At 36.2% G+C, this 14,184-nt stretch overlaps 1 protein-coding gene across 2 annotated transcripts in view; it reads right to left on the reverse strand.

Moving 5' to 3' along the window:
- Positions 1-14,184, reverse strand: part of TFPI (tissue factor pathway inhibitor) — a 56,110-nt gene that overhangs the window by 29,201 nt on the left and 12,725 nt on the right. For both annotated transcript variants that reach the window (XM_004576987.3, XM_058664707.1), the window contains exon 2: positions 3,540-3,662. In XM_004576987.3, the coding sequence (XP_004577044.3) occupies positions 3,540-3,662 (123 nt within the window). The remainder of the gene's footprint in view (positions 1-3,539; positions 3,663-14,184) is intronic.

The raw sequence follows: 14,184 nt of genomic DNA on the forward strand, positions 1-14,184 counted from the left end.
TCAGCATGCACAAGAATGCAAAGTGGTGTTGGAGGCAATGTAACCAGAGCGGAGCCAAGCAGCCCAATACCTGACAGCTGTCCTTCATGTTACTTTATAAGTCTTCACTCAATTTTTATGCAGACTGATCTGAATTTTGAGAATTGGCCTTAAAAAGACTCTCAGGTATATCAAGTATTTCTGTTACCTATAAACAGAGATGTTACAGAGTAAAGTTCCCAATGATCACTTTCCATAAGTATTTATTAGATTTCCTTGAAATTCCCTATTTTTAAATATGTAGTGCTTTCTTTCTAGAGGATTGCTGAAAAAAAATATATGTAGGCATGTGTATTTTGGATATAGTCATCCAAACTGAGCCTACTTAGCAATCACACCACCAGATGGTGGCAGTGTATCGCAAAATAAGACAGCAGGCCAGTGTTGTAGTAACAAGAGCTGATTCAACAGTCCTTAGCTGGATATTTTGCAGTAGTATCATTGAATCATCACAACTTCTAAGTTAGGAGTGAGTATCTTAATTTTACAATTAATAAAATTGCATTTTGGAAATTAAATCACTCAATTGCATAACATGACTTGGAATTGATCTCCTCGTAGCTTTACAGCACGATCTCACACATTCTCCATAACTGTGTGATACAGTTACACATCTGGCAAATCGGTATTTCTTAGCTTGCTTTTGTATAAAGACATCAATTTAATTGTAAAATTTGTTCTTAGTGACACTTTTCTAAAATTTGCTTTTACAAAATTTCAAATGGCTTCAGAGATGAAAGTGGGCTATCATTTTGAAAATTATCTAGTCTTCTTTAAATACTGCCTACTAATTATTTATTCCCACAGAAAATACATTTTTAATCTTATCACTACTAGTTTTAATTATAGTTTTGCCTTACAAGTAGGTTTTCTTCCTAAATGAACGTCACTATTACTTACAAAGGAGCAATAGAATTTTGTATGGCTTCTATGAATAACAGTAACTTGTTTTTTTTAAAGATTCATTTTTTTTTATTTTAAAGTTAGAATTAGAGAGAAAGAGAGATCTTCTATCCCCTGATATCTCCCCAAATGCGTGCAACAGCCAGATCTGAGCCACCCCAATGCTTGGATCCAGGAGCTTCTCCCGTGAATCCCATGTCGGTACAGGGCCCAAGGCCTCAGGCCATATTCTGCTGCTGTCTCAGGCCACCAGTGCAAGCGGAATCAGAAGTGAGACATCCAGGCCATGAATGGGTGCCCATATGGGATGCTGATGCTGCAGGAAGAGGATTAGCCTGCCATACCAATATGCCAGCCCCAAGAATAACCTTTTAAATGAACGTTATATTGGTATTAAAAATGGTTCAGCTTTGGAGCCACATAATGAATTGCACCTCCAAAAGGGACTAGATTCAGATGCAGGATGCTGTTACTGCATGATTAATTCAAAACAATACAAATATGAAGCTTGAGTAAGATTGTGTAGCCAATTAGTCAGGAGGGCTTCAAATCTTTAGTAACAAAGTTCTTATTCATCTAGGTTTAGAAACTACCAGGCTAAAATTTGAAGTGCTGATTTATCATTTAGAAGTTTAACTGGTTTTTTCATCACCAGTGATGACAGGAGCATCCTCATGAGCTGGGTTGTGTTTTCTCAGTCCAGTTGAGGGAGATTGAATTGGCATCATTTCTGGGCCACTGCTTGGACCCATTCTCTTTCAACATCCAAGATCACCTGACTTTCCTTGTTCCACCTTTATCCTCCGTATCCCTTTTGTCTGTCACCCACAGAACCAGGAATTTAGCACACTTCCCTTTGAAGAAAAAAATTGAGTACAGAACAAAAATATCCCTTATAATACTAATATTTCTATTTTCAAAAGACACACTAAAATTTTATATTATAAAGAAATGTTCCCACTCCAGGAAATTTTTATAATATTGCATCCCTGTACCTGGCACTTAGATAATGGCTGAATTCCATTCCTCTTTTCATCAACAGTTGCACAGGTGTTTCTGTCACTGCATTTGGTACATTAAAGTGAGATCACCATTCTCTCAGTTAACATTCCCTATAATGCTGTGAGGTTCTTATGAACCCAGTCTCAACCATCACTCTTTTCCTAGGACCAATCACCAGTTTAGGCATAAAATATATATTCAAGTTTTATTAAAAGAAAATATACTGGGACCAACACAGTGGTTCTACAGGTTGATCCTCCTTTTGTTAGTGTCAGTATCTCATATGGATGCAGGTTCTAGTGCCCAATACTTCTGATCCAACTACTTACACGTATACAATACTTCTGATCCAATTCCTTTTCCATGCCTGGAAAGCAATGGCAGATTGCCCAAGTGTTTGGACCACTGCAGCCACGTGGGAGACCCAGAAATGGCTCCTGATTCCCATTTTGGACCAGTCTAGCTCCTGCTGTTGTGGCCATTTGGGGAGTGAACTGGTGAATGGAAGACCTTTCTCTTTGTTTTTCCTTTTCTTTGCAAATATGCCTTTAAAAGCCTGGCATTGTGGCTTAGTGGCTAAAGGCCTTGCCTTGCATGCACCAGGTTCCCATATGGGTGCCGGTTCACATCCCAGCTGCTCTACTTCCCTTCCAGATCCCTGCTTTTGGCCTGAGAAAGCAGTGGAGAATGGCTCAAAGTCTTGGGAACCTGAAACACGTGGGAGACCTGGAAGAAGCTCCTGGCTCCTGGCTCCTAGCTTTAGATTAGCTGAGCTCTGTCCTTTGTGGTCAACTGGGGAGTGATTAGTGAATGGCAGATCTTTCTCTCTGTCCCTCCTTTTCTCCATAAATCTGACTTTCCAATAAAACAAATAAATCTATTTTATTAAATCTGCCTTTGAAATAAAAAAGCAATGAACCTGGAAAAAGGGAAATGCGCTGAACGTAGTGCATTTTTAAAAGCCATGAGATTGGAAATAAGAATGTTTATGGAAATATTTGGCACATAACAAACTGCAATCCAAAAGAAATGGCCACAGTGTTAATGTTCTCTCACTATTATGGAAACATTGGGATTTGTATCAAAAGTTTCTTTATTTGCCACAAAAACCTTACTTTCAAGAAAATATGTCACCTAATTATAATCAATCTACACTGAAATATTGCTAATATTGTTGATGTTTTGGAATTTTGTGAGACTGTAACCAACTTGTGTTACTGGATACTTTGGTTTATTTTGTCTAGATTCTTGCACTGGGCCCCATGGGAGGTTATTGCTTCAGAGACTTGGGAGAAAGATTGTGGCTATAATCTTAGATCTCCAGAGTTCCCTGGCCTTCTCACACATTTCCCAGCCAAATAGTGGCATCAGGTTTCACAGAGATCTCTCCTTGCACTATGTCCCATGAAATATTACAGAGTCAAAAGTGTTTTGTTTTGGGACTTTTTAGCACTACATTGCATTCTAAAAAGTATCTTAAGAAAAATGCCTCTTATTTGAAAATTCAGTTTCTGACACATTACAAAATATATCAACTTTCTGGGCTAAGACAAAGTTTGACAAGCTGAGAAAGATAAACACTTGTAACGTTTTACCTGTAATATTTGTAAATTCTTCATCTTCCTCAAGTGCCGAGTCAACAGGGACAGGGACAACAGCAAGTAGCAGACATATAGAAGTCCAAAGAATGTGTTCTTTCTTCATGTTGTAAGTCAATTCTGAAATAGAGATCCCATCGATATCTAATCAGTAAGGCGTTAATGCAGACTCATAATATACTATCAAAACTCCATACTTCTAAATGCAAGTTTCTGTGACATTTAATTTGCATTCACATACAGTTCTCTATCCTGACTAGTTTTACAAGTATGTAGTTTTCACTTGAGAAGGCAAACACACTCTAAGTGCATATGTTTAATACTCTTCTAATACACATGTCATATTTTGATGTTGCAAATACAAATTAAAAGGGTAGTTATTGAGAAGCATAGGTAAATACTGATCACTGTGGCCAAGGATACAGTCAAATCCATTTCAGATGCGGTTCTACATTTCATGACTTTCTCATGGCTGTTCTTTCCTAGTCAGGGAGGATGGTTTTCCCTGCGTTTTTCTACATCTTTAATTCAGCTTGCATTTCCTCATTTCTGCTTTTCTTTTGCCCTTTCTGCTTTTAAAAAGGAAACACATTTTCAGCATTTTCATCTTGTCTATTTTAAGGTATATTTGACCTATAAACAATTTCCTGGTCAGATTTTCTATGTATAGCAAACAAACAGAACTGCCGATGAAATATGACATCCAGTCAGATCCATTTTATACTTCGCTAATATACAGAGTTATCTGGTCCAAAGGAATTTCACAGTAAAATAGACTTTGCATGATAAGCCAACATTTACCCTCTACAGGAAATATTTTAGCAGGAATGTGACACTTTTCCTGCTTCAATATGATTTAAAGATCCATAGAAGGAAAAAAACAGTAAAAACACAAGTCTCTTAAAAACAGTTCGGATACAAAGGTGGAAGGAAACACCCAATGTTTATGCAGGATGAGAAAAAGAATGGAGATTCAGCCTGCATCTGTCTCTGAGTGACATGAAAGTCAGGAAGGAAAGTGAGGTCATCATCAGGGAGCATTCACAGATGCAGAGGCCTGTATTCTGTAGTCCATCAAAAACAATGGAAAGATTTCTAGATTTTGCCCATAGTCACAGACGAAACATAGATGCAACACGAACTACTCTAGTATGAGGAGCTTTGTAATACTCATGCATAGTAAAATAATAAATGCCATTTTTTGCTTTAAATGCCAATGAAATAACTAGTGAATGCATAATCTATTTTTTAACAACACTTCAGAAATGTTAACACATGTTTTGTTTTCAAACAGTAGCGTTGCTATGTGCCATGTAGATCTTATGGTGAACTATTTGAATCTACAAATATATAGGAATGCATACATGTATATAACCTACATGATTCTGAAAACTCTTTCAAGGAAACATGAATCTTGTTCACATGTTTGAACATCTTTTTTTCAGGGATGCTTTTATATCTATTTGATTATTTCAGATATACAAATCTGTTAAACTGTGTACGTAAAGTACAGCTTTTACTTTATAGCAAGGCTTCAGGACAGGCTGAGACTCAGTAACCATAAAAGAATGGGAAAGTTAAGAATGTAAATCAGCAAGTTCCCTTCTCTGAGCAATGACAGCCTGAATTCTTGTATACACTTTGCAGTTTATACTTTTCTTACTTGCAAGAATCATATCAATTCACATCAAAATTAGTTGCAAGAATCATATAAATTCACATCAAGGGATATCTAATCATTTCTTCTAGAAAGACTGGAACAATCTAGGGTGCAGAAGAACAGGCTCGTGTTGATGGTCAGGAATAACTAGAGCCAGGGAGCTAACCCTCACCTAACGTCCTCCATTGCTGTTGTACTCCTTAAGCAAGCTTATTCTCATTCAGGGCTGCCTTACTTCCTCAGCTTGATGCATGGTCTCTGAACTTTGCTGGATTTTAAGCCTCAAGGATACTTCTACAAAAACAATGTGACCGTTTCTCACTGTGGATCAAACAGCTTGAGAATTGCACTGATAATTTTATTTTTAAAAAAATAACATTCTTTGAACCAACACATTTTGAGTTAGTTGAAAGACTATGACTCACATAGATTTTTGGTGTCCTAAGTTAGTCAAGGATCTAGCATAGCAAATGTTGTAGTATTTGTTTAAGAAAGAAAACTCAGGTATATAATTGTTTTAAAATAGAAAAATGAGCAAAATATAGACTATACATATTACAAGAGGAATAAAATATCCACGTTTTTACCTCCAAATCCTGCTGTGTCATGTAAGAACAGATGTAATATGGAATAAATTCTTGTACCAAATGATATATCTTAAGAAATCACTTTTCTGGATTTTTTTCCCCAGCTAATTATCCTACACTTGGAAAATATAGGCAGGCAAACTCTGTTCCACGAATTCTTCTGCATAGCCCAGCAGAGAATTTCCTATGAGGATCTGCTTGATAAACACAATGTATTGGCTTTCTGGTAGAAATGTCCTATGTTCTAAAAATAGTTGGCCATTATTTAAAGCAGTTCTAGCATTAACCATAATCAAATAACTAAATAAATAACACAATGATACACCGATTTCTTATATATCTCATCACACTTTCCCTATGCTTGCCAGCTTAGGTTAGGATGACACATTACTTGCCATTAGTGTAATTAGCACTGATACATTGTTATTAGAATCCTCATCTTATTGCTTTTCTTGACTTTAACCCAGTTGTTTTCTGAACCACCCAGGATACACCCTGAATTTCAGTTGCTTTTTTTTTTCTTTTTGTCTTTCTTAGCTATACCCGTTTTCAAGACTGTTTTTGAAGACCTCAAGAGTTTTCATAAACTGAGCAAGTGGTTAGGATGTCCCACGTACTAGGATTTGTGTGTGTATGGTTCTCATACTGCTCTTTGGAAGGAAGTCATGAGAGGCAGCCCATAGTTAAAACAAGGGAGAGCAGTATTCCACAATGTTGAGGTCAGTTTTGAGTAGCTGCATAAGTCATTTAGAGTTGTTCTACATCAGACAATTGACTTCTCTTCTTCATTTCTTAAATGATCCAAATCTTTTTATATCAGTATAAATTTAGTTTTATTGATTTTGTTTTGTGTTATAATCCCATACTACTTCCTTTTATTGCTGCTCTAATTATCTCCCAGAAATGGGAACCTGTACACATTGTTGATGGAAGGTGAAATTAGTGATGCAATTATGAAATAATTTCCTCTAACAATGAAAAATGTAATTGCCATCTGATCCAAAGGTCCCGTTACTGGGTTTGTTGCTAAAGGAACTGAAATAAATTTGTTGAAGAGTTATCTGCACGCCCATGTTTTTTGCACTATTACTGGCAATTGCTAAGATATGGAAGCAATTTGGTGCTCTTCAAGAAATAAATGGATAAAGAAAATGTGATATATATCCAAATTTGCATACTATTCAGAAAAAAAGGAGAAAAAGCCCTCCCATTTCAACAACACTTATGAACCCAGATTATATTGTGGTTGGTAAAACAGGCCAAAGACAGAAACCTAATCATTTCTCTCATATGTGGAATCTAAAAATATTGATCTCAACAAAACTAAAGAGAATCGGTTACCAGACACTAGGTGATAGGAAGAAATTCATCAATGGGTATACAATTGTCATTGGATCGAAGAAATCAGTTCTGGTGTTTCATTATAGTTAGCAATAATGTACTGTGTATTTCAAAATATTATGGATTTTGAAGATTGTCACTACAAAGAGATGATAAATGCTAAAGGTGATAGGCATGCTAATTATACAGATTTTATTTCTCAAAGAACTTATGTGTCAAAACTTTACATGTGCAACATCATGAAAGCAAAAAGTGGAAATGCATTTTATAGAAAACTTCAAAACACATGGAATAGCAAAAATAACTTTTAAGAAGAGCATCGGAACTTCAGTTTCCATTTTCAGATTTACTGCAAAACTCCATGTGGCTCTCCCACCTGGCTTGCAGGAACTCATTACAGGGGCCATCATCTGTCTCCTGCATCACACATGCAGGTAGGACCTGGTCCTAGACATCCTGATTGGAGATGCTGGCGTCCGGATTGGCCGCTTAGCCCTCTGCTCCACAATGCTTGCTTCTGTAGTATCCTTTTTAAGGGAACATTTCTCAATGTGCATTCCTTCTAAATTGTCAGTAATCTAAATTTTGTAACTTGCTTATAATCTTTCCAGCTTAATGGAGTTTATGTTTAACACATGACTGGTGATAAATAAGGCAGCTGGTTATAGTGACAATATTAATGTTATGAATTAGTTAAACCTCTTTTGACACACTTATGTACCTGCTTTCTTCCAAACATCTTCCTAACATACCATTTGCCATATGTAATCTATCAATATGTATTGTGACAGATTAATAAAAGAAATACTTTCTTTAGTCATTTATTTCAATTTATTACCTGCAGTTAAACAGTCTTTCTGGGAAACTGTAATAGGTGAAGGCTGACTTACTTGTCTTTAAGAATTAAAGTAAAATTGAATTTAGTTTTTCATAACACTACTTAAAAATCAAGCACAGAGAGCTGTCAATTAAATTATAAAGAAAGGGGCAGTTTTTGAGTTAAACCTTGATGACATTGATTGAATAGAAAGATAACATAAAGGAAAGAAGATTCATGGATTCCCCAAATTAATCATGTAACTCACATAACTATACAAACAGAGGTAATATTGGTTTATGTGCCTCTTAGGGTTAAGTTCAGATCTGTAGACTGTGTGCTTGTACGTTTTCAAAGTGGAATTAAAGACACGACAAGGGAGCTGTATGTTTGTCATCGTTTCACCAAGAGAGGTCTCAGCATTTCACTCAGTGGTTAAAATGCTGCTTGAGACACACACATCTCAGAGTGTGTGAGTTCTACTCCCTGTTCTACTTCCAATTCCAGCTTCAAAGGAATGCACACTCTGCGGGGTAACGTACACCTACTAAGGTGCACCTTCATGACTCAGATGCTTGGATTCCCGCCACCCTTGTGAGTTCTGGACTACTGTCTTCAGTACTGCCAGCCCTGGCTTTGGCAGGTGTTTTGGTGAGTGAACCAATTGATTTCTTCTTTCTTTCTCTGTCTGTGTCTCTCTGCCTTTCAAACAAAAAAATAAATAAATAAAATGAAAAAATAAAATTGGCCAGACATGACGGCTAAATCCTCACCTTGGAAGCCCTGGGATCCCATATGGGTCCCAGTTTATGTCCAGGATGCTCTACTTTCCATACAGCTCCCTGCTTATGACCTGGGAAAGCAGTGGAGAATAGCCCAAAGTGTTGGGACCCTGCACACATGTGCACCCCAAAAGAAGTTCCTGACTTCTGGGGTCACATCGGCTCAGCTCTGGCCATGCTGCCATTTGGGAAGTGAACCAGTGCATAGAAGATTTTTTTTTGTCTCGTCTTTCTGTAAATCTGATCTTTCTTTTCAGTAAAAATAAAGTAAATCTTAAAAAATAAAAATGAAATAATGTATGAAGGACAAAAAGAGGAAAGAAAAGGGAAGAATTTCATGATGTTCACTTTTTCATATAACATCTCCTATTAATTTTGCATCAATGATAGGCCCCTTAATAAAACCCATCCTATAAGAAGTATGATGCACATCTTAAGAAAATGGAGGCTTGGAAAGAGAGTGTGATTTCCTGAGGCTGAATGAAACATAGTCACATTTCCTTTCATATTTGTGATTATAGAATTTAAGATCACCTGATGATACAAAACTGGCTTCTAAGGAACTAGACATTTTTCTCCAGCACTGCTTAGAAAATATCTTCTTCTAATTGTCCACAGGATTTTGGTTTGCCTAGTCAGTCATTGGACAATTGTAGCTGAAAAAGCCATTCTTATGTTGAAACCAAGAACCATTAAGCCAATATAAGTAATGCCACATGCCATGACTCCAAGTGTTTCGTTCCTCATTTCTTCCCTTCTCCTCTTTCTCTGCCCCTTACCTACTACTTGCCCTTGCCCGCCCTCTCTCCTCCTCCATCTCCACTCTGTTCTCTTACGCTCTGGCTTCCCACTAATTTTTTATGTTTGCTTCCTCATGTTTCTTTTTCTATTAATTGCTTATCTGTTAAGATGAGGATTGGAATTAAAGCTAAATTGTGCCCCCTCAAATCCACACACACTGAAGTCCTAATTCCAAGTTAAGAGAAATTATTGCAACCACCAGGTGATCGGGGTGATGGACTGTGCCGGGCCCTGTACTTGCTAGTACATACAAGAATCTGGTCTGAGAACACCTCAGACAAAGTTTTTTGGAGATCTCCCCAATCGAAATGCTGGACTCAGAACCCTAACCAAGAAAAGAATAAAGACAGAACAGGTCAATCAACCATCTCAGCTATATGTTGGCAGCGAAATATGGGGCAAACGGAGACTCTATGATGGACTATGTCAATCAGTGGATTCTTCAACGACCTCATCATGCTTGGAGTGGCAAGATTGGCAGCTATTCATAACTGGTGCACTATCAAAACCACTTGAGCAAGAACCTGGGAGCATGCCCTATATCCGGGACCTGGGAAGGGTGGGAAATTGGGTGGGCCTTCTCCTTTAATATCCCCCTTTAAACATGAAGGAAACAATATGGAAATAATAGTCTTACCCACTTCCCTATTCCCCTTTACCTTTTTTACCCTAATTAACTATGTAAAGATTGTCAAAAATATAATTTAAAAAATTAATAAAAAATTTAAAAAATAAAACAAAGAAAAAGAGAGAAATGAGATCCTTAGGAGTGAATTTCGTGACCACTGTCCTTTTAACAAGAGGAAAGACCAACCCTCCTCTAATAACATGACCTCAGAAGAAATCAACCCTATTGATCATTTTATGTCAAACTTCCAGCTTCTAGAATGTAAGAAATACTTTTGTGTTGTTTAAGCCAAGCCATCTTATAGTACTTTATTATTGTGGCCCTACAAAATTTATGCAAAGTAACATTATAATGCTTTAAATATGAGTTCTGTAACTTACTTGCTATGTTAGTTTGACAGTGTACGTACTCTGGATATATTACCTCATCTATGAAATGGATATTGTACTAGAACATATCCAATATTATCATATGAACATTAAATGACAGGGTATTAGAATGGTGAATAGTTTTAAAATGTTAGTTACTATTACTTTCACAAGTAATGCTGAGAATTGTTTCAGATGTACTACGGATATCTAAATGCTTAACATTATGCTGGTTTTGTAAAAGCCAAAGCTCATATTGCTCATTCCATGTTGAAACTGTAATCTCAGGTGCTTTAACAAGTATTAAAGATATAATAGAAAAATAACATTAACTTGGAAAGGGTTTAGGGCCTGAGAGATTATTTTATTCTGATTTGGTTAGGTACGGAGACTGAGTTGCCAGACTACCCCATATAATGTGGATCAGTGTAGATTTCACTGTAAAACAAATGTTGTTCTAAGGCGCCAAATACATTGCAATTAAAATATTTTGGCAATTTGGCATTAATGATAGGAGGAAAATAAATCACTGGAAATTGACAATGGATATTGATGTGGGTAAGAATTTATGGTGTGATCCAATGAGTCAGAAAACACAGTAGGATGCGAGATACTAAGAATAGGATGATATCATTAATACTAGATTTTGGGAGAGGCATGATACAACTGATGAGCAGTGACTGATTTATTCTGTCACAAGTTTTGGAGTATATGCAGATTTTATCATCTAGAAAAATCACATGCTATAGTTATGCATGTTTTACAAGGTGTTTATGTAAATCAAACTTCTGATTTCAGATTGTCTTTATCACATACTAGTGAATGTTTCTGTTCTTAGAGTTTTACAAGTAATACCTATGCACCGTGAGTACTTTGCCATGTCTGAAAGAGAAAATTGCATTTCGGCTACTTCTTTATTTATAGGGTACCAATGAAAGGCATGCAAGACAGAACTTGACAAATAGAAAAGGAGGAAATAAAAAGGAACTTGAAGAAAACCTTCAAAAGTCATTCAATTTTCTGCCCTGCAGTGGCTAATGTTGTTACAGCCCTGGTGTTTATTACGTCTATGCACTCGATTTAGCTGATCCACAGGGGATGTTATCCAGCTGCCCACTAGAATGAAGAAGTCTTTTGTTTTTAACCTGTGTTCTCCTTCTTCTTCTGTTTTTCATTTTGAATGAATTTAAAGCAGACAAATATCAAGTAAAATGAAGGACAAAAAAGAAAACATCAGAATGCAAGTAGGATTGGGGGAGGGAGACACACTGCAGAGGCTGTAACAGATGTCTGCTCTTCAGGCTTTAAGTTCACTGTTGATAAGTAGTGTTCTTCACTCAAAAGTCAAGAATGTCCACAACAACTTTGGATTTTCAAGTAGGTTTTAGTTAAAACAAAACTTCTTGATAGATGTTTCAATTCTTGTCCCACAATGGAGAATTTCCCTAATCTCAGGGAGATATCTGAGAGCCAGATTTTTCTCGGGAGAAGAATATTTTCTTAGTAAATACATTGTGGAGATGCAAACATTTGGGCAGCTTCCCAGAGGAGCTCTACAGGCTGGATAACTGCGTATTTGCTGCATACCAGATTCTAGCAAGTTAGCACAGAGCCTTATTTATCTCTTTATTAACGTTCTCTCTGGATCCCTCATTGCTGGAATATTGAACCATCACCATAGGCATTATTTTGACATCAAGATTACTTATCTACAACATAAAATTAAGTTAGACTATCATGAATTCCTGGCTACAAGGCATTTGGACCACATTTAATTTAAGAACTGATGTTAGAAGTACAGATAGAAAATATTTTTCATGGTAACTCACTGTTTTCTAAAGTGGTTTCTTATCTCTTACTAGATCTTGACAATAATGTGGAGCAGCCAGCTGAACATGTATATTGCATTTATGTTAGAAGCACATGCTTGATTTCCCAACATCAATATCCTACATGATTAGTAAACAACAAACCAAAAACCAGATCCCATTCTAGTTTATTCCAGAGTATCTTTAACGTTAGCAAGGTTCATGGAATAGAGACCAAAATCAAACGCAGGAAATTTAATTTGTATGTATCTCTTCCTATGTTTACTTCTCGTGAGATATATTATTTTCTTATTTTTTCATTTGTTTGAGAGATAGAGCTTGCATTCACTGGTGCATTTTCCCAATACTTGTGAAGACTAGGGCTAATCCAGGAACCCAATTTAGATCTCTCCTGTGAGTGGTAGGGAGCTGAGAACTTGAGCCACCATCTGCAGTTTCCCAAGATTTCCATCAACAGGAACTGAAACAGGAAGGGAGCCCTGGTTCAAACTCATTCTTTGAAATGGGATGTGATCATCTTAACCACCTGGTCAAATGCCCATTCTGGATTCTCTTGAAATACTGTTTTAATTTTGGCGCAAAGACAATGGTAAGGTAATATCAACAAAGGATGTTCATAATAACAACTTTCTCTGAGTTCCTAATTAGAATTTATTAATCAATGTAAGCTTTCACTATGATTATTTTTATAAGTTTAGACCAAGTTGCCTATGTGCGTTCCCTTTCCAGTTTAGAAACTATACACTTCATTACTTATTACCTTTATTACTATGAAGATATTCCTACATCAGTCTGGCACATGTGTCTAGAAACTGGAATGCTGCCCAGACCTGAACGAACTACATTTGAGAGTGGCATAGGCTGTAAACCTTAGAAAACCTGGAGTTTCACCACTTACATCTTGGAAGAGTTCACAGAAGTTTAATAAAATGAGCTCGCTTGAATGAAGAGATTAGAATAAAGCTTAGCAAAGGAATATCTTTAAGAAGGAATCGAATGTTTCCCCAGAATCATGTTTTCTTTTTTCTCCAAACTTTACAAGAAATAGAAACCATACATTCACACACATAAAAAATAATCTCAGTTAAAAGTAACTGGTAAAATGAGGCAATTCTCCTTTGATCAAATGTTGCATTGAGATTGATTTTCTTACTATAGATGTATTATTTGCTTAGATCCTTCTTTAAATGTCATTTTGTTACCATTGGGTGGTTAAATTACAATATGTCAACACTAATAGTGCCAAAGGAAGTTTCCATTATTGAATCTGTTTTATATTGTTTTCATCATTTATATTTTACACTTGCATTGAGAAAACGCTATCTTATTCTACTCCTAAAGAGGAAGAAATACCCAAAATGATAAATTGTCCCCAAAAAGAGCTATTAAAAGACGGAGTAATTAGATTTGATCCTGAAGCTTTAATGTCTTTGATGAATGTTATATACTGTGATTTTTTAAATAAATATTGATAGTGAAAGAAAATTTAAATATTGGTTTAAAAAGTATATTTATACATGGATGTATAGATTGGTTAGTATGCTTTGTTTTAATTAAAAATATAAGTGTGAACAAATGGCTAAATACTAAAATGAAACAGACACGAGACAGCTGAATGGTACCGTATAGCCATTTTAAGGTATATAGCAGCCGGTCCTGAATATAAACTAAAATTGAAATGTCAATGAGCTAATCATAGGTTGTGGTTAGGACTTGCTTTTTTTTTTTTTTTTTTAACTTACTGGTTACTCAAAACCATGTCAATTCCATAATGTTGCAAATTGCTGTTGATGTTATATTGGGACTCTTAATTGACTGGGATGATATTC

Source organism: Ochotona princeps, chromosome 5, assembly GCF_030435755.1.
Source record: "Ochotona princeps isolate mOchPri1 chromosome 5, mOchPri1.hap1, whole genome shotgun sequence".
In the NCBI taxonomy this organism is placed as follows: Eukaryota; Metazoa; Chordata; class Mammalia; order Lagomorpha; family Ochotonidae; genus Ochotona; species Ochotona princeps.